This window comes from Equus asinus, chromosome 8 (genome assembly GCF_041296235.1).
Source record: "Equus asinus isolate D_3611 breed Donkey chromosome 8, EquAss-T2T_v2, whole genome shotgun sequence".
NCBI classification, from domain to species: domain Eukaryota; kingdom Metazoa; phylum Chordata; class Mammalia; order Perissodactyla; family Equidae; genus Equus; species Equus asinus.
This window is the reverse complement of record NC_091797.1, coordinates 71,041,431-71,067,626: the sequence shown is the minus strand read 5'-3', so window position 1 is coordinate 71,067,626 and position 26,196 is coordinate 71,041,431. Positions and strand designations below refer to the sequence as shown.

Below are 26,196 nucleotides of genomic sequence, written 5' to 3'. Positions count from 1 at the left end.
CGGCGCGCACAGCCGTGCGCTGGGCCTCGGGAGGGAGACGGGCCGCGGTTAGCTCCGGGCCGGGCCTGCTCTGTAAAAAGCCGATCTTTACAAAGATGACAACGGCCGCACTGTCGAGACGGGCGAATGTGATCGTGTGCATTGAGCGTTCGCGTTCATTTCCTAGCAGGGAAGGAGAATGACTGGACGCGCCAGAGCGAGAGCCCGAGGAAGGGCGCGCGGTCAGGAGACGGTGCAGCACGTGGGCGCCGCTGCGGTGAGTGCTCTGCCCGTCGGAACTGTAGAGAGGTCTGTGAAAACAGAAGCGTGGTGTTGTTAGGGCTTTACCAGCCGAGGTTGTTGGCACTCGGTTTAAAAGCCGCGTCCTGCGAAGGAGGTAGGAGCTGAACGAGGAAGATCGTGTTCTGTTTCCTGAGGATGTTAGAAGCTGGTTCTTGACTTTAATGGAAGAAATTTCTTTATAAGAATAAAATATTTGATTGCTAATTTAGATCAGTTTTGGTTGAGTGCCTAAGACTTGTTTAAGACTACTTATTTTCTCTGATGTCTCTGAACTCTTGACGCAATAAGATTGCTGTTTGTTTGCATTCGACTACATATACTTACATGTATTTGCATACAACTGCAGAGTCAGCAGCCTGGCTGTATTCAACCCAGATCTCAGCAGCCACCAGCGGAGGGGGAATTGGTTGGCCGTGGACGACAGCGAGGAACAGTAGGAGCAACAGCCAAGTCACAAGGTGAAGGGAGAATAAAAAGAGCTTGTGTGTGCGCGCGTGTGTGTGTACACACGTACGTCCTATGAGACCTGAAATGGTAACCAGTGTACAAACTCTTTATGAATTAAAAGGGGTCCCCGTGGTCCTTTAAAGTATAAGAGGATCTCTCTCAAACTGCGGTCTGCTACTGAGTGGGATACCACAGAATTTCTTTTCTCCTTGGAAGTGAAAAAGCATATCCTTGCCAGGACCCCAACATTACCTAGTACAAAGCAAATAAATTCTACACTAATCGTAAATTTGCTTATGCATTAAGAGATCATACTAGAACATTCTCTCAACATCTTTAGTGGCTTCATCAAAAACTTTAACATTTGTAACACTGATTTATAAAACACATTTTTGTATGTTGTATTGGTTCACCGTTTCTCAGATGCGAAAACTGAGGTCAAAATTGTGACAACTGGTAGAGTCAGAGTGCCAGTTCTGATTCCCAAAATTGTGTATTTTCACTGCATTATTGCAAAAATGAGTTATTTGACTACTTCATATAAGATTTTTCTATGGTTATTGTTTGATTTTGGTATAGGGAAAAAAGAGCCATACATACAAGGGGAATTAATGTAGTAATGTTGGCTTTTAAACTCTGGGCTGGGCATGGGAAATGGGCTATTCAATAAAATAATGTTGACGCAAATGGATGACTAGAAAACAAAGCTGGTTCCCTGCTTTATTCCTTGCATTAAATTCCCATGTATTCCAGATATTTAGTCATAACCACTGAAATGCGTAAACATTAGGAGAAAACATGGATGAATCTAAAATAATCTTGAAGTGGTATAAATTGAACTGACGGATACTGTCAGTGTCAAAAGGCAAACTGGAAACTGACTGAAATGATAGAAGACAATTTCCCTGATACACAGCATTCCTAGAAATCCATGATATCAACAAACTGATAGGAAAGTAACAAAGGAAATTAAAGGGCAATGCACGGAAACATGCAGAGGCCAGTGGAAACGTTAAACCTCATCGTTAAATTTAAGTGGACATTTTTGGCCTGTTTATTCTTCATTTATTGTTTGCCTGTGTTGCCAATTGTAAAACTGGCACTTGTGCTCCTTGTATTGTCTAATTCTGCTAACTTTTGGATGGCATTTTGTAATGCGTAGCAATTACATAATTACGTAATGATGCCCTTTTACGAGCATTTCCACTCAAGGGAATATATCCAACAGACACTGGGTAAGTACAATATGATTGTGTAAGGGTGTTAACTACAATACTTAATACCCAGAAACTGGAAACACCTAACCCGTTAGAGTAAGGTAAAGCTACTGTACTTTAACAATAGAGTGCCATTGAGCCATTTTTAAGAACAGAAATTCACCTGAGCTATCTCAAATGAAAACAAGTTGTAAAACAGAATTGTTTATATTTTAAGTAAATACCTGCATATATTTCTGTATAGAAAATTTTGAGGAAAAACACATCACTTGTTAATAGTCCTTCTTTTGAAGAGTCAACTAGAAGACAAAAGGCCTTGGGATCAGCTCGGTGGTGTAGTGATTAAGTTCGTGTGCTCTGCTTCAGCAGCCCAGGCTTTGCAGGCTCAGGTCCCATGTGTGGACTTACACACTGCTCGTCAAGCCATGCTTTGGCATCTCACATACAAAATAGAGGAAGATTGGCACAGGTATTAGCTCAGGGACAATCGTCCTCAGAAGAAAAGAGAAAGATTGGCCATAGATGTTAGCTCAGGGACAATCTTCCTCCCCTCCCCCAAAAAAGCCTTGTATTTGTTTCTATATATATCCAATTACATATTACTTTCTGGTATAGGATGTTTTATTTTTTTAATGAAGGTGCTTGGTGAGAATTCGTTTCTGGACATTAACCTCTTTAAATTTATAGAATTTTACCTAATCTCTTTCTCCTCTAATCTTGATGCCTCAGTTCTTTTGAAACATAGGATATTTGACATCTTCAGCTGTGTTCAACATAGAAAAATTTCATTGAAATAAAACTGTACAAAAAGATGTGCTGAAGCTGTTTGAAACACATTTCTGTATTCAGCCTTAATGTGCAAATAAAATGGTGGACAACACTTTAATTTTTTAAACATTCTCTGTATTGATCTTCATTAATAATTTTTTTAACAGTTACTCATGAATTTAAATTTAATTTTATGAAACTCAGTTCCCCATCTGTAAAAAGATAATACCTACCTTTATAGATAAGGATCGTTGTAATGATTAAAATGCAAGGCCCTATTTTACCACTTTTTGCTGCTTTTGTAAGTACTGTACCTGGGAAGTGCTTGTCACAGTAAATGTTCAAATATCTGCTATGTTTTAGGAATTAAAACAACAAGTTTAACTGATTTATTGTTAATGAGACATTGTTTAGGCCCTTGATTTTCATTCTAAAGGGGGGTGTGGATACCTTGAAGGACTCCTAAATAGAACAGTAGCAAGATCTGATTTGTGGTTTCAGTAAATCACTTTGGCAGCTGCATGGAAGGAGGAATTAGCAAGATTGCCAATTTTGTCCATTCTGAAGTCTGTCATCTTTATAGATTGACAGCTCATCAACCTTTGGCTAAGTATAGTAATAGCAGTACTATATGTAGAAAGAAGAACAGTCTTCATCATTGCTTATATTCAGAAACTTGCAATCAGATTTTTGCATCCAGAACTGCATTTTTTTAAGACAAATTCGAAATTTCCAGGGAGAAATTAAAATCATCAAATCCAGCCTTTATGACCCATTATTGTTATCAGGTTGGATTCAGTATGCTGGACCTGTGTTAGTATAGTTAACTACCCAAGGCCGTGCATACTTTAAACTGAAAGTCTTTGGGATGAAAAGTTAACAGAGAGACAAATGTAAACAGTTGACATATTTAAAGGACTTTTAAATAAAACCCCTGAAAATCATGAGGTACAGGAACCAACATATTTAGCAGCACCTTTAAAGTGCTTTATAAATGATACTCTCATTTAAAATTTATTACATGCCTGTGAAGTTTATTATTGTCAATTTTTCAGGTAAAGAAATTGAAGCTCACGGTAATTTGTTTCCAAGGTATATCAGGAACTGATATATTTTGTTTAAGCTATTGTTTCTTCTCTAATGAAGTCTAAAAGTTGGCAGTTCTGGGCTAATTCTGGCATTTGTGGTCAGAAGAGAACTGGGCTCTTTGATTTTTTTGTTTTTGTTGTCCTGAGTTCATGACTTGCATCATTAAGATTTATGTTGGGTTCAGAATGTATGTTTGAGCTCCCTCCTGTGATCGCATCCAGATTCCAGGCAACATTAGCAGAGCAAGGAGCATGGAGAACATAAAAGCCAGTCATCAACTCTCCTCCTGAAGCACTTGCCCAGAAGTTTCATCCAGTAATTTCTGCTTAAATCTCTTAGGCCATCCTTACCCGCAAGGAAGGTGGAAATTCTAGTCTATTAGGCATATTACTCCGAAAATAAACTTTTTTTTTTTAAAAGTGAGAGGTTGATTATTGGCTAGTCAACTAATAGTCTCTACTGCACAAGACAACACATGTATCAATTGAAAGCTAGGATTTTGACACCTGCCTACAAAGCCCATGTTCATTCTTTCGCCCACATCATACTATCAATATGAGATTTAATTATATATTTTACACAAATTGAAGGACTTAATAATTTAGGATATTATAACCACAGCTTTTGCAACTAAGCATGAAGTGACAGTGATCTGTCCCAATAGGAGATGTGCGTCATGGCCATGGGATATGCACAGGCCCCTCCCATCCATTCTGCTGGTTCTTAAGGGAATTAGACCCATTTTAGACTTAAATATTCTAATTCATGTTATACATTTAAACTGCATAAACTACCAATTCCTTTGGCTCTAACTGCATCACAAAACTTGTAGAAGATACCGATTTAAGGCTCTTAGGTTGTTAGCAGACTTATGGTACAGAAAAATAATTTCCTGGTCAACAAACATGCTCCTAAGTTCTTGAATCACAGTCCTGTTGTCTTGCCCTTTTAAAGGTGTATATGTCTTATAAGGGAGCAACTTAATTTGCCTAGGGCAATGACAGGAAAGACTTTATGGAAGAAGTTACAGCTATGGGATTAGTTCCCTCTTTGGCTGGCAGATACCTAAAACATTTTGATGGGATTGTTATTTAGAACCTCAGTAGCCTTTGGGTTTCATATAATAGTACTTTGGAAATTAGTATTGTCATTCTTTATTTCATGTTTCATATTGCTTAGGTGTATAATTTTTTTTTTTAAGAACTCCAGATATCTGCTGGGTTTCAGGAGTTATCATTAGCAGAGAGAGGAGGTCGTCGTAGAGATTTTCATGATCTTGGTGTGAATACAAGACAGAACCTGGACCATGTTAAAGAATCAAAAACAGGTGGGTTAATTATTAAGAATGCAGTTTCTTGAGATTGCTTTTCAAGTACACAGCATGGTGAATTGAAGCACTGTATTTTACCTGTTTATTTGTATGACGCATTATTAGGAAGAAAAAGCACATTTGGTCAGGCGTCCTGCATGACTTTTCTGTTTGCCTCTCTCTCCCTTTTGGTTTTGCTGAAATAGGTTATAGATGTTTTTAGCTGCACTGAAACATCACCAGGTCACTTTTTCTTTGAAAACTTTTCGTCATAAAGAGACTTGGTTGGTTATGTTGTAAGTGATTTAGCCTAAGGAGGATTTATTTCTAAATGTATGCTTTTAGGAATTTAGATAGAATAGTAGTCCCCTAAGTCAGATGTCTAAGAACTTTCATGTTGTCTGCTACTCTTAGTCTTTTGTTTACAGAATTATATCTGCCTTGTCATGTTAGGAAACATTTCAAGGGACAATAAACTTGATATGTTGTTAATTGACTGTGACTGACTTTTACAGGTTCTTCAGGTATTATAGTAAGGCTAAGCACTAACCATTTTCGATTGACATCTCGTCCCCAATGGGCCTTATATCAGTATCACATTGACTATAACCCATTGATGGAAGCCAGAAGACTGCGCTCAGCTCTTCTTTTTCAACATGAAGATTTAATTGGAAGGTGTCATGCTTTTGATGGAACAATATTATTTTTACCTAAAAGACTACAGCACAAGGTTATTTCAAATATCGGGGTGGAAAGAGGGAGATGGGGGATTTCCACTTCACAGCAAACTGCCGTGATCTAGGGTAGCTTTAGAGAAACCCCCGTGGTCTCCTGTGGGATTTGACTTGTGATAAACCCAAGGGGTACTTTCACATTATTGTGTCATTCTCAAATCCACCCGAGTAACTCGATTACAATTAAATTATAATTACAATTAAACTGTAATACAGGCACTGAGCCACTCTCTGCTCATAGCCATTGTTTTTTTTAAATTTAGAACTTTATTTCCGTTGTTGCCTTATTAAGCAGTCATTATGTGATTGGGCTTAGTTTTCTTTTAACAATTAAAAGTTTGGTTTTCTATCCTCTTGCTTCAGGTTACTGAAGTGTTTAGTCAAACTCGAAATGGAGAGCATGTGAGGATAACAATCACTTTAACAAATGAACTCCCACCTACATCACCAACTTGTTTGCAGTTCTATAATATTATTTTCAGGAGGTATGTTAGTATTTTTTAACAATAAGAAAAATGTAAAAGTTACGGAAAAGTTGAAAGACCTGTACAGTGAATATCTGTATACTTAATCCCTAAATTTTACAGTGGTTTGTTAAGATCGTTGGTTTACTCTGAATTGTAATCATTTTAAGGTGTGGTGTACTGATAGAAAACTCATTTGTTTGCTTTAAGCAAGTATTAGGTCTTTAACTTCCCAATTTGTGTTGACATTAGATTTTTTGAATACTATTTGAGCTTATGTTAAAACCACATGTATTCTTAGGAGCTTATCACTGACTTTATATTCCTTTTCCCCCACAGTGGATACCTATTCAAGAAGGACAGGATTTAGGTCTATTCAGATATACTTCTTCCATCATAGGACACCTACTGCGTGCTGTATGATTTGCTTTCAATGTAGATACTGTATTTTACAAATCCAAAATTAAGATAGGTGTTCTACAAAGAATTTTTTCCCTTTTGGGTGAGAAGCAATCTTGATAAGGCTGAAATTTGCACGGGAATAATGAGACATTAAAACTTGGATTTGTAATTTACCTTTTTAAGTTGGTCATAAGAAATCTGTCAGTGGTGATATGACTTCATTTTGATGGATACTTGGTTTGATTTAAGGCAATTGGTCGATTTATTTTCCTCTCACTGAGGAGATGGCAAACTTTTTCTGCAAAGGACCAGATAGTAAACATTTTAGGTTTTGTTTTACAGGCCATATAGTCTCTGTCTCAACTGTTCAACTCTACTGTTGGAGCATGAAAGTAAGCCATAGAGCATATAAATGAAAGATCATGGCTGTGTTCTAATAAAGCTTTATTGATGAACACTGAAATTTGAATTTCATATAATACAGGCATCATTAATTAATCTTTTGATTTTTTTACCCCTAACCTTTAAGAAATGTGAAAAACCATTTTTGGCTCCTAGGCCATACAAAAAACAGCAGGTGGGCTGGATTTGGCCTGGCTGTGGGCCATAGTTTGCCACTCCCTACTCTAAACAACGTGCCGTTCCAATTGTGGTATCAGAGATACTTAGCAATATTCACTTCTCTATTCTGACCTTTGAATTTCTAGGCTTTTGAAGATCATGAATTTGCAACAAATTGGACGGAATTATTACAACCCAAGTGACCCAATTGATATTCCAAATCATAGGTTTGTATGAAGTGGAAAGTTTCTGTTCCTTAGGCTTAATCACAAACTTTGAAAGTGATGCTCTAATGTGAAATGACCAAATTTACTACTGTAGCTGTTAATGATACCCATCAGATTAAGTGAACATTTAATTTAACTTGGCTTGAATAATAAAGAAGACATCCCAGAATATTTGGATTAAAAAAATGAAATATTCATCTGTCACTGGGGAAACATAAAGAGTTGTCCAACACTAAGTTTGTATTTGTTCTTAGGTAACAAAATTCATCAGTTAGTGATTGCTTCACAAGTTACTGTAGTGTATCAAGGTTGCAGCACAACTGGTTTTTAGGTTTATTATAGTAATTAGAGATGCTTTCGGTTAGATTGGCAGCTTTTTCGAGTCTTAGGCCAATATGAAGAATAGTTTAATAAAGTTAGTATATTAATTTAAAATGAAACAAAGTTATTTTATTATTATAAAGTAATTTTCATTGTTGAAGATCTTAAAAAGATAGATCTTTGTCTGGAACCATGTAAAACTTAGAAATAAGTAAATTTACCCAATGAAAAACTTTTGTACTTTAGACCCAGTTAATAAAGGTGAAGAACACAACTTGATACATGCAAAATATGTTTGGATATTCATGGAGGTTGATTCATGGCTCTCATTCTATTTGACAGGTTGGTGATTTGGCCTGGCTTCACTACTTCTATTCTTCAGTATGAAAATAACATCATGCTTTGCACTGATGTCAGTCATAAAGTCCTTAGAAGTGAAACTGTTTTAGATTTCATATTCAACCTGTATCATCAAACCGAAGAAAATAACTTTCAAGAACAAGTTTCTAAAGAACTAATAGGTTTAATTGTTCTTACCAAGTAAGACTACTTTTAAAATGCACAATAGTCAATTTTGCAAGTTTTAAGATAGTGTGGCTTTCTAGTCCTATAATGTAGGATTTAAAGTTGAGTGGTGGGAATAGCACAAAATGAGGGAAGGGTATTTGTAACCTTTCTCAATAAGAAAGTTTTTGGGGGAACGTACTCATCTGAAAAGGACAAATGTCTAATGACTTTTATCCTTTAGTTTTAATTTTATTTTCTAATAGTAATTTAGTTGCTTCCCCATCCATGTAGCATAGTCCTTAAATTCTTCTCCCTCTCTCTTGCCGTAACATTGGCTATTTCTAAGTGATTTGAAATTTTATTTTTTAGAGAGTACATACTGTCTAGTCTCTCTTTTTAGTAATATTTCTACACATTTTAAGCAAGTACCAATAAATCTCAACCATTCCATAGGTATAACAATAAAACATACAGAGTAGATGACATTGACTGGGACCAGAATCCTAAGAGTACCTTTAAGAAAGCAGATGGTTCTGAAGTCAGCTTCTTAGAGTACTACCGGAAGGTGAGAAGTTCATGTTGATTTTATCTTTTTAATGTGAAGTATTTAGACATTAGAAAAAAACCTGAAGTATGTTCAGTAGAATTTTCTAATACATGTACCTTTGGAACAAGTTGCTTTTAAAGCTGTATATAAATGTTTATTAAGGCAGTTACAGCATAGTTAATTTTAGCTCATGAGATGTGAAGTGCCCTGTCCTGGTTCCTTTTTTGCAGTAGAATGAAAGATTACGTTTAAACTTAAGCATGTGGAGGACAAATATATAGGATACTAGGTGGTAAACAATACAAGATAACAGCTTACCATACTGTCCCTTATTCTGTAGCCAACTCTTTGTTTTAACTTCACCTAGGGATTGTGGGGGGTAAAGATCTCTGAACCTTCAGCATCAGTTGTGCGAAATCTGCCTGTGGGTTAACTCTGAACTTCTGTTTTGCGCATTGACAGAATTCAGACAGGCTTATTTCCCGCAGACTAGATCAGTCTGTTGGGTGATCTTCTAACACTAGTTTTATAAAGATGATTCTAGCTTTTGGCACGATCACGCAATTGAAAAAAACACCAAAGGCAAAATAATAGCAAGAAAGAACCACTACTGACTAGGAGAAAATAAAATGTTCATATAGGAATGCATACTAACCCTGTTTTAGTATTCACAGACAAGGAGATCTGGCCCCTAAATCCTTAGATGATCACATTCCACTTGACAGTTAAAATCGTCTGTTAAAAGTGCAGGAAAAGTGTTTCTAGAAAACACGTCAATTAAAATTTTAAAACTTGTCTTTGAAGTGCTAAAGTTTATCTCATTTTGTTCAACTTTCAGAAGATTATTTCCTTTTTCTAAAAAACTGGATAAATGAGCTGCTGTGTGTTTATATCTCGTGTTAGAAGTATGCATCTGACTTTTGAAATGGCTTCTTGCTGGATGTCTGTTATTGCCTCGTCTTCACTGCGGTCAAGGAATCAGATGTCACTCTGAAGGGAAATGATTCTCTGAGAAGTCCCATTAAGAGCTGATCTTATTCTGAGCAAAATGAAAACAGGCCAAGGGTCATCTCAGCTTGATTTCCCTACTGCTGTTTTCAACCTCTTAACTCCTTAAGGACTGAAGGATGTAAACCAACCATGTTTAACCTAGATTCTTCTCAGTATCAGAGGTTACTCTGAGAAAGGAGTTTTAGCGTTTTCTGTGGTTTATTTTAATAACCACTGTCAGGGATGGGAAGAGTTGGTATATATGAACAGCAAATATAGAAAGCAAATATATTTTTCATATAAAAATATGAAAGTTTGATTTAAACCTGAAGCAAGCAACGTCAGGGAAAATTCTCCCCTTCTCTGACTAGTATTAAATCTTACATGCTACCTTATTCTTCTTGACCTTTTAAATTTTGACATACTTAAAGATTCTGCCCCAGGCCCCCGGTTACTGTATATTTACTCTCATTTGTTCTAAATATTCTGTGTGACCAACACTGAACATGTTACATCCCCACCTGGTCACTGTGCAATGCTCTCGATCAGTGCAGGGAATGTAATATCTACAGAGTCAGGGATTTTGTAGTTTATGTACCCCCCAAGGCCTCAGTAGGCACTCAGGTATTTGAGTGAATGAACAAATGGATAATGGATAATTCAAACCTCAGACGTCCATGCTTCTCTCCTTTACCTTGTATAATTGTTTATCAGGTCCTATCACTGTATCTTGCTATCTGAAATACCTTCATTTTTTTTCTTTTTGAAGTGACTACCATCTTCTGTTTAGGCCCCATTTCTCTCACTTATTCAACTAGTGTCTTAGTTTTCATTTCACCTGCCTTCTGATCCATTTTCAAACTCTCACAAATCTGATGTTGCTTTTCTTCTACCCAAGTAATTAAGTGACTTCCCATTGCTCCTGTGTCTTATTTAAGCTCATTGGTCTTTATCCAATGAAAGTGTGAATGATATAGCCCCTGTCTGCTTGTTCATCTTCTCATCACTCACCCTGGTCATCTGTCCAACCATAGGGCTCCCTCTGCCTGAAACACTCGGCATGCTTGACTTTTGCTCTTAGGTTTAGATCTCAGCTCGGATGATCTCTTCAGGGAAGACTTGTCTCACACTCAGGGGTAATCAGGTGTCTTTAGTAGATAAAATTAATCAAAAGGGGATGGAGTTAAAATATTTGAAAGAATCAAGGTATTCTTAGCACTTCCTAGTAGAAATGCAGCTTTAGTAATAAGTGAGGGCTTGGTTATATTAAAGATAATGTTTTGGAAACAGTGAGAGAAAAAGGCCCTTGGAAGAGAAGATCATGGTCAGTTTTTTTTTTTTTTTTTGAAAAGATTCAATAGTAATAAACAGAAGTGAACATGCTAGATTTTTAGATGTAGAAGAAACTGTTAAAGAGTTGACAGGCTTTTGTTTAGGCCCTAAGAATATAGAAAGGGGCATGCCAAAATTCTGTTATGAGGAACTGTGCATTTAAGGCCTTTTGATGAAACGGTGAGAATAGGAACATTGCTGAAATCACTCCCACGCTTCTACCTATATATTTGCCGAAATAAATGATGTGTGAAGAGGATGACTGAACAGACCCCGAATAAATATTGATATACATGGAACAGAGGTCAGATATGAGTGTTCTTGAAATGTTCTTTTCTGAAATACAAAAATTAACTTTTTTCATGAATGGTTAGTAAAGAGTTCAGTATAGGACAAAGTCAAGGACAGGCTGGAATTCATGGTCTCTTAATTCATGAGGATAGGTGGCCAGGACGTTGTCATATGATAGGAGTAAGGGATGGGCAAGTACCTCATAGTCTGTGGATGAGAAACTAAGACTAAGGAAATGGCCATGATGATACCACTGTTGTGTGCTTAGTGGAAAGGTACGATTTTTTTTTTAGTAAAAAGTTAGAGCTAAATTAACCAGGATGTTAAAAGATACTAGGAGAGAATACAGAAGATGATAGGAAGGAGGGTCTTTAAGACACAGGGCCAGAAGCTCTAGTGAAGATAGCTCAATAGAAGTCTGTAGAATTGCAGAGCTGAGCTGGTGGCCAGACAGCTGTCTCATAGATTATATCATGAACATCATTTTTTGTCTTTTTACAAGTTGTGTAAAAACTTATCCTACACAGTGGTTGCATGTGGGAAATCTTAAGATTGGGGATTTTTTTTTTCTTCTTCCTCTTTTTTTCTTTTTTTTGAGGAAGATTATTCCTGAGCTGATCTCTGCGGTCAATCTTCCTCTTTTTGCTGAGGAGGACTGGCCTTGAGCTAACATCCATGCCCATCTTCCTCCACTTTGTATGTGGAATGCCAGCCACAGCATGGCTGGCCAAGTCGTGGGTAGGTCTGCACCTGGGATTCGAACTGGTGAACCCTGGGCCGCTGAAGTGGAGTGTGCGAACTTAACCGCTGTGCCACTAGGCCAGCCCCAAGATTGGGATTCTTAATACTACTAAATTGAAATTCGACTTCTTCGAAGTGTCATTTTATAAAAACCTTTCCTAATTAAAAATGTCCGATAGCATGCAAACCTCTTCCTTTCCCTCATTTATTCTTATAGTGAGACTTCTTTTGTAAGCTACTTCTCGCTATAATAGGAGTAGTTTCAGAGAAATTGTGCTGTGGTGCAGACCAGGAGTTATACGGACTCCTTTGTAAACCAAGAAATCAAAAATTGAAGTCAATAGAATTGGGACTAAAAGTCAAGAACTTAGAACCTTACTATCCTTGACCGTTTGAGTTTTTAGGAAAAAGGATGAGGTACTCAGTAAAACATATAAATCACAACCTGTTCTAGTAGGGTTAAAGACGCATTTTTTAAACTTTACTTGGAATCTGATACCAGCTTTGCTCTGGGCATCCATGCTTAATTTAAAAAATCAAAGCATTTGTCCATTGACATGTTCCTAAAGGCGTTTACTAGTGATACCTTTCTCTCCTGAATAGCAATATAACCAAGAAATCACTGACTTGAAACAACCAGTGTTGGTCAGTCAGCCTAAGAGGAGGAGAGGCCCTGGTGGCACTTTACCAGGACCTGCAATGCTCATTCCTGAGCTCTGCTATCTTACAGGTACTGTCGAATTTTGTTTACTAAAATGAAACCCCTAGATCATTTTCCCATTCTGTTCTAGAAGTCATTAAACATTCCGTTACCCCCTTCCCACCGTTCCCCCCCAAAAGCCCTTAAAGCTGCTTTGTCTCCTTGGAATTTCTTTTCACTTATCACCCACCCTATACTCTATATATTTAGACATGATTTTTGTTTCTTTAATGACACACCTTTAAATGTTTTATTTAAAGGTCTAACTGATAAAATGCGTAATGATTTTAATGTGATGAAAGATTTAGCTGTTCATACAAGACTAACTCCAGAACAAAGGCAGCGTGAAGTAGGAAGACTCATTGATTATATTCATAAGTAAGTCATCTACATTCCACTGGGGTATGGTTTCAATTTTGGATTATTTTATGTGGGTTTCAGGGAGTGACTCCTCTAGGGGGAATGACAAAGTAATTTGTTTTCCTTTGGTATTTGCCATTTTGGGATGGACTTGTTCTTCGTATTTCTAAGTGAGGCTACTATTTGTCAGAAAATAACAAAGTTAAACTTTGTAGCCCACTGCCCTTCCAATTCTTCTGCTAAAAAAAGGTAATAGAACAGAAAATGGAGATATTTTTGAATAAGTATTTTCTCTCTTTGTTATAGCATCAGAGAGTTTACTTTGAGAGGAGATAGTTTGGGCATTAGAATTTTGAATTAAAGGATATCATGAAGGGAAACAGTTGTGATGAGAGCAAAATAGGTTGTACTTCTGTGTTTCCTAACATTCTCACTAGAATTTCAATCCTAAGAGAAACATTGAAATTTATTGTAGGTTGGAGTGGATCTCTGTTGGACTGTGTCTCTTAGTTTTTGCTGTGTTTCCTTCAGTTTAATGGTATGTAAATATGTTAAATTTACAGAGATGATAATGTTCAGAGAGAGCTTCGAGACTGGGGTTTGAGCTTTGACTCCAACTTACTGTCCTTCTCAGGAAGAATTTTGCAAGCAGAAAAGATTCACCAAGGTGGAAAAACAGTAAGGCAGTTCTTAAAGTTGTCAATCAAATCAGATTCGCAATAAAGTAAGCAGGAATAACCTAGTTATATGCCAGTATGGTTCTATTCTCACCTCTCTCTTCTCCCCCTACCACACCTCTACACTCTATCCACTAATGTGAGCAAAAGAGGAGGAGATATGGAAGCACTAGAGGATGTGAAACCTGTGCCTTTGCCCTCAAAGTAATCGGGGAGAGTTAGCTGGGTGGCTTAGTTCTTTTTTTTAATATTCTGAATTAGTTAAGGTATAGGAGAATTCTGTGTATCTATTTCGGTTGATATTTTGTCTGCCACAAAAGTGATATTTTACATGGAAAACCTCCTGATTTATTGGACTTCCTTTTTGCCTGGCGTAAGGATATATATTAAATACTGTGATGCTTTTTATATTTTATCTTCAGAAAAGGAAAGCAAGTACTCCAAAAATATTTTTTTCTATAATCAAGGCACTGTAAGTGCCAAAAATTTAAAGGTCCCTTCGTTGAAAACTATGCCCTTCTGCCTTCTAAATGTTGTATGAATAACAACCTAATCATGTAGCTTAATATTTTAGTTACAGTTGTTTTTATTATCCCTTGTAGAAATAATAAAATATAAATCACTGTAGAAGGGTTGATGGGGAGGTGGGGTTGGACATATAAAAAGCACTGGTTTCCTTCATCTGATGAATATCACCAGGTCGCTGTGCTTTAAGTTTGTTAGCTTTCTGCCTTGCTGACGTGTTTTTGCAGCTTGCTTTTAGTATCTGACACCTCAGTCAAGTGCTTAACTTTCAAAGCCTTATTTTTTATATCTTTTATCGTGAGAAAAGTAACACTTATTCTTGTAAGATTTTAGAAAAGATTAAGGAGAATGTAGCTAAAGCTCTTAGGAGAGTACCTGTGTGAGTAAGCACTGGAGTGGCAGCTGTTCATCTGACTCTTTTTTTAAAAAAATTGCCGTCATCCTTTGGATACAGTTTTGTGTCTTTTTTCCCCCACTGAGGGCGTTTTGTCTGTCACTATAGTCCAGATTTAAGAGGAGTACTCCAAGCTTCAGATTATGCCATCATGAATTACTGAAGACTTTTCGGCTTTATCACTGAGAATTTACAATGGAATTTACAGTGTCTCTGAACTTTCTTCTAGTTTGATTACAATCCACAATTTGCAGATTGGTCAAAAGAAACACGAGGTGCACCATTAATTAGTGTTAAACCACTAGATAACTGGCTGTTGATCTATACTCGAAGAAATTATGAAGCAGCCAATTCATTGATACAGAATCTATTTAAAGTTACACCAGCCATGGGCATACAAATGAAAAAAGCAATAATGTAAGTTTATCATGTCATTTCTACTCTGAAGAATTGATTAGTAGCCATTTGGAGGGTGTGGGGACTCAAAAGTGGTAAAACTATTAAAAATGTAACTAGATTATCTTTGTGTAAAGATCTGATTTAGTTCTCTATAATATGGATAAACAAACATATTTTAATAACTCAGAATGGGTAGGAGAACCAGCAGGACTGTTTCTCAAACTGTTGCTGCTGTATATGTTGGAAACAACCTTTTGCCTAAATGACTACTCGTGGTGTTTTATTTCACATTTTATACAGAAGTGTTTCATGTGTTATAATCTATAGGAACTTTTTTATGCATGGTAAATTTTTGATTACTATTTCTGAAGGTTGGATTACATGTTTCCATTCTAGGATTGAAGTGGATGATAGAACTGAAGCCTATTTAAGAGTCTTACAGCAAAAGGTTACATCAGATACCCAGATAGTAAGTAGCTAATTGATACATAGGCAGTTGTCCTGGAATGAGTTATTTTAAAAGGGGCATTTGTAAATCTTAGAACTTACATTCATTTTCCAAATGCTATAATTAGGTTCCCAAACTGGCCACAAAATCTATATTTTACCCTCATAAGGTAGCTGAATTAATGCTGGCTTTAGTTGTGTGCCTAGGAGCTTGTTAGTGTGCACTGCCAACAATGAGGAAGGGATGGAGAAAAACAAAACTATCTTAAATTTCTTTAGACTCAAAGGCTTTAATTATTCTAGGAAATTTGGGAAAAAACAAAGGCACAATAGTAAAAATCAGTACTTAGTTGTTCAGCACACACAGAACTATAATTAATAGGTGGCAAAGACAAATTTAACAATAAACAGCATATCTGTGTTGCTTTAAACCTGAGGAACTGGCTTCATCTAATCTGTTCCCATTTTTTGCCTTTCGTCTCATACTTAAACCCCATAGGTCAGATGATTATTACATTGTCTGGAATAAAAGAGACACCAGTGGTGGGAAAATTATTTTGTTGGGGGCTCAAGAAAAGAAAGATAAGAATATGGGGCTGTAATTTAGAGACTAAAACAATGAGTTAAAGAGCTGGTTTCAGCTCTAAAACTTAACTTGCATCCCCAGAATTTAGGCAAGGGTTGGTTGGTTTGTTTATTTTCCAGCTTTATTAAGATGTGATTGACATATAACATTGTTTAAGTTTAAAGTGTACATTGTGATGATTTGATACATGTATATATTGTGACATGATTACCACAACAGGGTTGGTTAACACCTCCTTCACCTTACATAATCACAAATTTGTGTGTATGTGGTGAGAATATTTAAGATCCACGCTCTTAGCAGTTTTCAGGTACACAGTACAGTCTTGCTAACTATGGTCACCATGCTGTACATTAGATTCCCGGAATTTAGTCAACTTAGAACTGGAAGTTTGTACCATTTCACTAACATCTTCTCATTTTGGACAGGAGTGTATTTAGATCAGGCACTCTATTTTGTCCCCTAAATTGTCCATGAACTTTATAGGAAATTTCATAGTTTGATCAGATTCTCAGGCCAGAGCTTTAAAGTTTACAAGCTATGATCCTAGGTAGGTCATGAGTAAATGAAAACTGTGAGCATTTTTTAGTGTTTTGTTTGTCCACCTGTAAGTTATCACTAACTTGTTTTGCCCTATTCTCTCTCTCTAAATTATTCCAAGTTGGTAATAGAGCATATTTAACTGAGTTCTCAGGTTTTAATGGTATTCATTTTTAAGTTGTTTTCTTAATACAATTTCTTCTCTTTATTAGTATCTATCACTTAGCGGAACATAATAAGCAGTATCCAAAAGTTAGTCATACTTTTTAGCTGTATGGCAAAGATGAACAGTAAGATAAATGATTGTGTTTTTACCTTTTATACGCCACACGTGGGTTTGGTTTCCTGTCTTCTTCCTTGAACTTAAACATCAGTTTCCTAATTGTTTGTAATGAGGACATTTTGTTTGTTTTTAGGTTGTTTGTCTGTTGTCAAGTAATCGGAAGGACAAATATGATGCTATTAAAAAATACTTATGTACAGATTGCCCTACTCCAAGTCAGTGTGTGGTGGCCCGAACCTTAGGCAAACAACAGACTATCATGGCCATTGCCACAAAGATCGCCCTACAGATGAATTGCAAGATGGGAGGAGAGCTTTGGAGGGTTGATATGCCTGTAAGTTTGATTTAATTTGCATATAAAATTTTTAATTGCCATCTAAGAAAAATGGATTTACTCTTTAAATATTGTTGGTATTCTGTTGTATCTGAAATTATAATATTTTTATTACAGCTAAAGCTAGCGATGATAGTTGGCATTGATTGTTACCATGATACCACAGCTGGACGGAGGTCAATTGCAGGATTTGTTGCAAGCATCAATGAAGGGATGACCCGGTGAGTGTGAATTGGTACCTGTAGATTAACTGTTAGACATAGACAAAAGAGGATGTCAGTCCAGGGGCTGCTGTGTATGAGGTCTGTGAGGTACAAGAGTTGTGTTAATTCTTTTTTTTAACCTGCTGACTTCTGTTACATTATATTCAACAAAAAAGTTAGGGAAGAAAAATAATTAGAGCTACCCTAGCATTTTTAACTTTCTTCATTGGCCCTTAATCTGTAATAGTCGGACTGCATTTTAGGTTATTTTATTATGGTTTGTATTTGGGGGGCGGGCATCTCCTTAAATGTGACCATCTCTAAAAACTTTTTTGTTTAATAATTTTTACTGACCAGTAAAATGTAATTCCAAGTTTTCACATTGACTTTATTTTGGAAAACCACATGAGTTCACCCAGTCAGTTGTATTTCAACATAGTGAAATTATTTGTCAGTGCTTTTCTTAGAACTGAGAGAATTGCCTAGAATAGGAAAAAATGAAAATTGAAGATATCTTGATATATCACCTTGACTAATGGGTATATTTCAAAGTCTTTTATCTTTTAGAAGAGTGAAGTCTATAATAAATGGTTTCTCAAGAGTATAGCAGTAAGAATGTGCTTCCATGTGTATTGAGATGCAAACCTAGGAGGCATCTCTGGTTGTATTATGGTTTAAATTTTATCTTTTCTTCAGTAATGAAATTATAGTATTGACTTATAATAAAAGAAAATCGTGTGGTGTCTATGAGGGATTTACTGTATCTTGTTACTTTAAGATTTCATAAACTATTTGGAGATGTTAGCAGATACCTTTAAAGGAAGTTAAAGATCACGAATTGCTAAGAGCAAAATAAACATCATAGAATAATTGAAAAAGGGAAAAGTTCTAGACAGTTGAGTTCTCACCTTAGTCATGGTTTTTCTCTGAATAGCTGGTTCTCCCGCTGTGTATTTCAAGATAGAGGACAAGAGCTAGTAGATGGGCTCAAAGTCTGCTTGCAAGGTTAGTCTCCTGTGGTATTTTCATTCTGTCTCTCAACTGCGGTCTTCAAGAAATTATCCTAAGAGCTATGTTATTGAACAAATGCACCCAGGATTTGACAGAAACACACCGTATGTATCCTGTGTTAATGCGTTTCAGACTTTCTGGCTTTCTTTCAGCTGCTCTGAGGGCGTGGAACAGCTGCAATGAGTACATGCCAAGTCGGATTATCGTGTACCGGGACGGTGTGGGAGACGGCCAGCTCAAGACACTGGTGAACTACGAAGTGCCACAGTTTTTGGATTGCCTAAAATCTGTTGGTAGAGGTTACAAGTAAGCATGTGAATTGTAAAGTATTTTTTCTTTATAAAATCACACCTTTTAATCTTTGACATTAGTGACACAAGTTGATAAGAAGGTAAGTGAGAGCCTAACCTCATGGGTGCAGTAGGAATAATTTGCCGGGGGGCAGTTTCTCCTGCAGATTTTTCATGGAGGCGGAGAGTCTGGAAACAGAGAGTGGTAGTGTAATGTGTCCGTTCCTTGAGAGAGTGACACGTTGAGACACCTTTACCAATCCTCTGCCTCCTGTCTTTCTCACCTAAAGCCTTCAAGTGCAGGGATCTGATTATTCCAGTATATCTGTAGCATCCACAGAATTGATTATTGGAATAAATATTCCAGATAGTCTTAACTTACTCTTTCTTGATCTCATTGTACAGTGAATTCTTGTTTAATTTCTTTGTGAACTCAACCGGACTGGTACTTGATCAGTAAGATGATTGGCACATGATTGGTCTCCTAGGAGGAATGGTTTTACTTCCTTGTTTTAGATGACAGGCAGAATCAAGGGTAGTGCTAGACATCTGAATACTGCTCTTGTCCGCATTTGAAACCCATATTGGTTTTTGCCTTCCTCTATTCTCCTACAGACATTTTTGTCCATGCCATTTGGCAGTAAATTGCATGCATCATCTCAAGATACCGGTTTTAATAAGTTACGTTGTTTAACTTTTGCTCTTTATCAGATTGTGAGCAAGTTGAGACAAGGGACTGTTGTACTAGGAGCTTAGTGCATAATATATTAAAGATCTGTGGATTTGATCTTTTAAGGATGCTTAGAAAATCCAGGAGGCTTACTTGCATGTGCTTACATATGCATATTTAAACACTGATTATTTTTATGAGGACTTTTCAGCCAGCATTTGATATCACTATAGAAATGAGGGATGTCAAAAGTCCTTGACCATAACCGGGCTCAGTGTGATTTTATATGGCCTGTGGGCTGAGCACTTAAAAGCTTGTTTCTTATTTCTAGCTAAATTGGAAGGTACTTCCAAGTCATCTTTGGCCAAATTCTAAAATATTCCTTCTAAGTGTTGATTCTACACATTTCTTTCTTTTTTTTTTTTGCGGAAGCTTAGCCCTGAGCTAACATCTGCTGCCAGTCCTCCTCTTTTTGCTGAGGAAGCCTGGCCCTGAGCTAACATCCGTGCCTATCTTCCTCTACTTTATATGTGGGATGCCTACGACAGCATGGCGTGCCAAGTGGTGCCATGTCCGCACCTGGGATCCGAATTGGCAAACCCCGGGCCGCCGAGAAGTGGAACGTGTGAACTTAACCACTGGGCCACCCGGCCGACCCCTACACATTTCTTAAAATGAGACTATTATGCCAGTAAATTCTCAGAGCAAGTCAGGGATGTTTATCTCTTTTGAAGTAATTGTGTTTCAGGTTAAAATGCTGATAAGCATTTTTCTATATTTTGGAAATGAAGGTTAATCTTCTTTCCTATCCCCTTAGAACTTGTATTTTTCTCACTAAAATAATGGTAATAATTTTATTTTCTTTCAGTTTTTAAAGTTTTGTCAGCTTTGTATTCTCTCTGATGTAGCTTTTCTGTTTGTATGGAGTGGGGTGGGGCTGGGAGTAGAGGAAGGTCTAAAATGGACTACTGCTTTCTGAGTCTTTGTTTTTTTTAGTATATTTAGCAGTCAGCATTTTCCAGTCTTTGTTACCTCTGTCTCATATCTAGAGAGAGAAATTTTCAAGAAGTGAAGAGTAGAGGGAAAAGTGTGAGTTCGTCTTCTTTACTTGCGCTATTTGGGATACTGGGAATACACCCTGGTGGCCATGCTGGGGCCTACGTCTCTTTTTGTTTGGGTCTTTTGAGCCCTTTGGGTTTGGTTGCCAGAAGGATTGGTGGAAACAGCTCTCAAAGAGAAGATTCTAGCCCTAGTGAGTGAGTATCTGTGAACAGGGTGGTCCTCAGTGTGTAGTATTGAGCTTGGGGAGGCTGTTGGGTCTTGCCTCTGCACTGCCCTTCAGCTAATAGGATACACTGTTGCAAGGAAGGAGAATTTAAGTTGATTTCTTGGACTAATACATGGCAAACTATTGCATAACATAGATTTCACATTTTGAATTATGCTGTTATTGGTGACTGCAAAGATTAGTGATCAAGAGCAATGTCTTAAAATCAGAATTGGGTTAATCTCAGCTTTGTCGTCATCTGTGAAACAGGACACAATTAACCAACGTTGTTGAAAGGAATAAATGAAAGTCTTTAGTGGACTTCATATAGTACCTAGTAAGCACTCAGTAAATGGTAGATAATTTGTCTAGAAAACAGCTTAAAATTGTATATAATAGAATAGTATCCATGAATGATTCCTCACTTTGAAGAAATGCAAAGTTTGGACTTAAATATTTGTAGTTATCCCTAGAAATACAATATTTATCTTTTAATTGACATGTTGATGTTAACTTTTTATAAAGATACATCATGGATTAGCTCATCTAGGATGTTTGATAGAAGAAATCAGTCACTTCAACATTCTTATGTCTTGTCTTTCTGTCACCGCATTTACTAAATTGTTTCTTGTGATGTCACAGGACTAAAATCTACTTTGTCTTTTGGTTCCTGACATTGTGGCTTTGTTTTATCCAGAGCTATTATAGTTAGACAGCAGTAGACTACATGAGTAGGTAGTGATATTTCTAAAAATTGCCTCTGCTTATTTAAGTAAAATCACCTTCCTGTCCCTTCTATATCTGGTTACTACTATCATGAAGAGGAGCACAGTTAATCATTGAACGGAAGTTCCCAATTTGGAGCCCTTTTGACCATTTATGCAGACAGTGTACTGCGAACCCCCCACCCCAGTCAAACATTACCAGGTCCATGGTACATGTAAAGCCCTCTGCTTCCCAGTGTTGAGAGTAAAGTGTATTTATACTCAAAGGAAGTAATGTTTTATTTGGAAAAAGGACACAAGAAAAATCGAGGCACTGATAATCGTAATATTTATCAAGTGCTTTACATGTTGTTATTTCATTTATTCCCAAATGGATATGTGTATTCAAGAGTGACTGTTTCAAACAGTGGATTTGAAATGAACCTTGAAGAGATGGATAGAAAACAGTATGAAAGGTACTCAAGCTGACTACATACATCCTGCCAGTTAAAGGGCTGCCCTCAGGAGAGTCACGAGACATGTGAGCAGGACAGTGAGTCCAATCTGATAGAGAGCTGGAAGTTCACCAGGCTCCAGAAAGGGGTTAGTCTTGACATAGGAAGGCCAACTGAAGAATTGGGGAGGGAAAGGATAAAAAAGGGAGAATTCTGGTGTCGATGTGGATAGGCTGAGGAGTGATTGAGCCACGAGAGAGAGAGAGAGATCCCTGATAGATTGTGAACCAGTAATTTTGAAAAGCACTAAGTTAGACTTTGAGACTACTCAAAGATTTTAGAGTTAATATCTTCTTCTCCACATAGTAGAAAATGCCCATTGGAAAGCATTTCAAATTGTGAACTTTGAGGACATGCTGGATTTAACATTTAGCGTGATAGGTATGTACATGCTTGGTCTGTTGATGAAACATCCATATGACCTTGTGTCACAGGGCATATGTATATGCCATTTTGTTTTCTACCCACAATCTGTTCCTGGTCCTTACTCCAGGTCCTTACAAGTTGTGGAATCTTCCTTCATAACTTGGATAGACAGTATGCCCCAAGAGGGATATGTGTTTCTTTTAAATGGAGTATATGAATGTCTGGATGATTCATTATCCTGAAAATATGACTGACTAAACGTAGTTTCATTCATCATCATCTTTAAGCCCAAGACTGACGGTAATTGTGGTGAAGAAACGAGTGAACACCAGATTTTTTGCTCAATCTGGAGGAAGACTTCAGAATCCACCTCCTGGAACAGTTATTGATGTAGAGGTTACCAGACCAGAATGGTAAGTTGTGTATGACTGTGTGAAGATTGTTTTCTGTTTTGTTTTTTTGAGCATAGCCTCTATACTTCAGCAACTTTAACACATTTACTTTTTAGTTCTTATGCTATATTTCTTATAAATACTAAAGTCTTCAATTAGTCTGATCTAATATTATTGCTGAAGCCCATGATTTATTAATTTAGTGTCTGAAATGGTGAACAGAGTTTTCTCTATGCAGTTTTTCTTTGGAGGAAAATGTCTGTGACGTTAATTATACATACACAGGTTAAGAGCTGCTGCTGTAGATTGCATTTTTTTTAAATATGTGTAACTTCATCCACAGATTGTTGTTTTCTAATCAGAATTTTTAGATCTGTAATGCACTTAGTTACCCAAAGATCAGGAAGTTGCAGATGAGAAAGTAGCTTCTGAGTAAACAAAGTTTTTTATGTAACCTTGGGCTACACTCTGCCATAAGAAAACAAGAAAGCCAGATAGAACATTCCAGGGCATGCTAGGCATCCGGTAATAGTCTTAGAACACAAGGGTTCACCTGGAAAGTCATGAAACTTGGTTTCTCAAAAGCCCTTTGTGGGGATGGATGTATAGAGTGGTAAGTCATGTTCATAATGGCAACCTTTATTAAGTCAATCCAAATTAATGCCCTCCTCCTGAGAGTGAATAGTTAGGACAGTTTCTGTTTTTATATGTAAACGTTTTGGAGCCTTTTTTAAAAAAGGCAACTTTAATCAGGATGAAGGGTCAGCCTAGGTGCCAAGTTTATATGTGGAACACTTTTCCTGTATGAACCTTGGGTAGATGAGGCATTACTGTACTAACTTTATGTAGACAAACGGTAATAAAATACAAATTTTAGTTCTTTTTAGTTCTATGTGACAGTAGAAATTTTTATTTCGAGAAGTATTATCTTGGATTTCTGTCTTTGTCTCAGGCAGATGTTAGTTATGACAGTACTTCAGAAGGATGCTAACCTGTTGGGAAAATCAGCCAAAGAAGACAAAATGGCTAAAATAATAACTTAGCAAATTCATTTCCTGCAGGATTCTCTAACCATGCAGAATGACCTCTTGCTACTTTCTAACATAACTGCTACTCTGATAAACACGCTCAGGTGTAACACTGACCTGGAGACAACTAATTTAAACAAATTGGATAAAATCCAAGTAGAATTATGGAGTATGAAAAAATTTCATTACTTTTTATTAGGTGCTATTCAAATACTTGGAGAAGTCCACCTTAAATGAATATCAGAATCATTTTTAGTTACCAGCACTTTGAATAACAATGTGCTTAAATTGAGAAATAAGGTTTTGATTCTAGCTCTGTTGTGATTTCTCTGTTCTTTTGGGCAAGTCATTTAACATTTCTGAAACCCTCATTCTTCTCAAAAAAACTGTAATCTGTTGTAGATCAATTCAGATTTTATAATTTCTCTAGTTTCAATGGACATGATAAATTGCAGAGTTAATTTCCTTATATCTTTACCAGGTTAAATTACAATATCTCTGGATTGATGTTTTATTGGTATCAAGAAAATGAAAAAAAGTCTGATGTTGTATTTATGTTTGCAGTACTTGGTTTTTGTTTTACCATTTGTGTCCTATACTAGTTCTATTTATATTCTTTCATGTTCTCTTTCTCTTAAAGACTTGCTTTAAATCCTTAATGATTACAATTAGTTAAGTATATCTTCATTAAATAACCTTGGGAACAGAGGGGGAGGTTCTGTGGTAAAAGCATTATTTTGGGAATGACAGTGCATGAAGCTTAGACATCCTCCACTTGCCCCGCTGTTGCTGCCTTCCAGAGCCTCTGTTACTGCTCAGTCATCTCCCTCAGACGTAGAGTGGAAAACAGTGAACTGTAAGTGTGCATCATTGTAATTAGCCACCATGTCAAGTGTTTGTTAATGCCCTGAGGCATCAATGAGAAGTGTTTAAAATATAAATAATAGTAGTTTCTGAAACATCTTTCCAAACTGGTTCCTGAATAACAAGTTTCTGAACTTCAAGGAAGCACAGTATGTCTTGAAGAGATTAGGTAACATTAGTATGCAGGATCTTTTCACTGTAAGAAACTTTAATCATCTTAATTTTAGCTTTCAAAAAGATAAGCCTTATATACATGTGGCTTTTTCTTTTGTAATTCCAGGTATGATTTTTTTATCGTGAGCCAGGCTGTGAGAAGTGGTAGTGTGTCTCCCACACATTATAATGTCATCTATGACAGCAGTGGCCTGAAGCCAGACCACATACAGAGGTTGACTTACAAGCTATGTCATATCTATTATAACTGGCCAGTAAGTATTTGTAACTACTGATATTTCTTCACATCAACAAGATTCACTTTTCAAAATCGAATTGCTGTGTGTTCAAGGGCTTGTTAATACTGAGATTTACAATCTTAGAGAAGCTAGATTTAGAGTAATAGAACCTTTTTTTGTCTTCAAAGGGTGTCATTCGTGTTCCTGCTCCTTGCCAGTACGCCCACAAACTGGCTTTCCTTGTTGGCCAGAGTATTCACAGAGAACCAAATCTGTCACTGTCAAATCGTCTTTACTACCTCTAACCTACAGAAGAAGATAAGATGTAGCTATTTTTTCTTTTTGAAATGATAACTTTGGGATTTTTTAAGCTTTTTGTTTTTTAGCTGTTATCTTTCTAAATGAAACTTGGGAAGGGAATTATTTCTAACATTGCTTATTAACTGACTTATAGGTAAAAATTAAGATTTTATATTTTATCTTCCATAAATATATTGTATTTTTTGTTTTGAAAAAATGTGGATAAGGTTCTTTGTATTGTAAACAGACTCTCTTAAACTATTTGAAAGGTGGAAATTCACTTGAAAGTACTTTCAGGAGTGAGCAGGTCCTACTTGTAAACCTTTATTAACCTTATTTTTGAAGTCTTTATTTTGAATTTAAAGGAAAGAAAAGTCATAAAGTGGGAAGCTCACTACAATCGAAAGGTAGGGTTTTATTTGGGTATCTGATATCTCATATTTTAATGATAAAAGCTGCCATTAAATAACCCTAACAAGGTGTAGGAGAGATTTGAGACTCTATGGAGAAATATGCTTATTTTTTATTTAATTTGGGGGGCTAGGTGGTAAAAAAGATAGTTGAGAAGTTTTATATCTTTGTCCAAAGAACCTTTTTAAGACACTTTAACAGAAGAGGCCTGTAGTCTGTATTAACATTACTATTTATTTTGTTTTGCAACTGGGACATCATTCTATTTGTTATAAAATAAAATTGTAGTGATTGTCACTTTATTTGAGT

General features: G+C 36.6%; 1 protein-coding gene across 1 annotated transcript; it reads left to right on the top strand.

Annotated features, from left to right (window-relative positions):
• The first annotated feature begins 178 nt into the window (after window positions 1–178).
• Window positions 179–25,687, top strand: PIWIL1 (piwi like RNA-mediated gene silencing 1). The gene is made up of 20 exons (XM_014858035.3): window positions 179–256; window positions 629–740; window positions 5,005–5,130; window positions 5,628–5,842; window positions 6,210–6,331; window positions 7,420–7,500; window positions 8,164–8,361; window positions 8,782–8,893; window positions 12,833–12,959; window positions 13,190–13,307; window positions 13,853–13,967; window positions 15,115–15,302; window positions 15,681–15,753; window positions 17,274–17,474; window positions 17,592–17,695; window positions 18,612–18,682; window positions 18,841–18,994; window positions 22,788–22,913; window positions 25,065–25,212; window positions 25,365–25,687. Exons 1-20 carry the CDS (start codon window positions 179–181, stop codon window positions 25,479–25,481), a joined length of 2,586 nt encoding a protein of 861 aa, XP_014713521.1. The 3' UTR covers window positions 25,482–25,687.
• Window positions 25,688–26,196: the final 509 nt, after the last annotated feature.

Excerpts from the sequence above, each read along its gene's own strand:
- PIWIL1 (XM_014858035.3), top strand. The coding sequence starts at position 179 with ATGACTGGACGCGCCAGAGCGAGAGCCCGAGGAAGGGCGCGCGGTCAG. Across the intron at positions 8,362-8,781 it reads GGTTTAATTGTTCTTACCAA|GTATAACAATAAAACATACA; the intron begins GTAAGACTACTT and ends ACCATTCCATAG. Across the intron at positions 17,475-17,591 it reads TTTGGAGGGTTGATATGCCT|CTAAAGCTAGCGATGATAGT; the intron begins GTAAGTTTGATT and ends TTTTTATTACAG.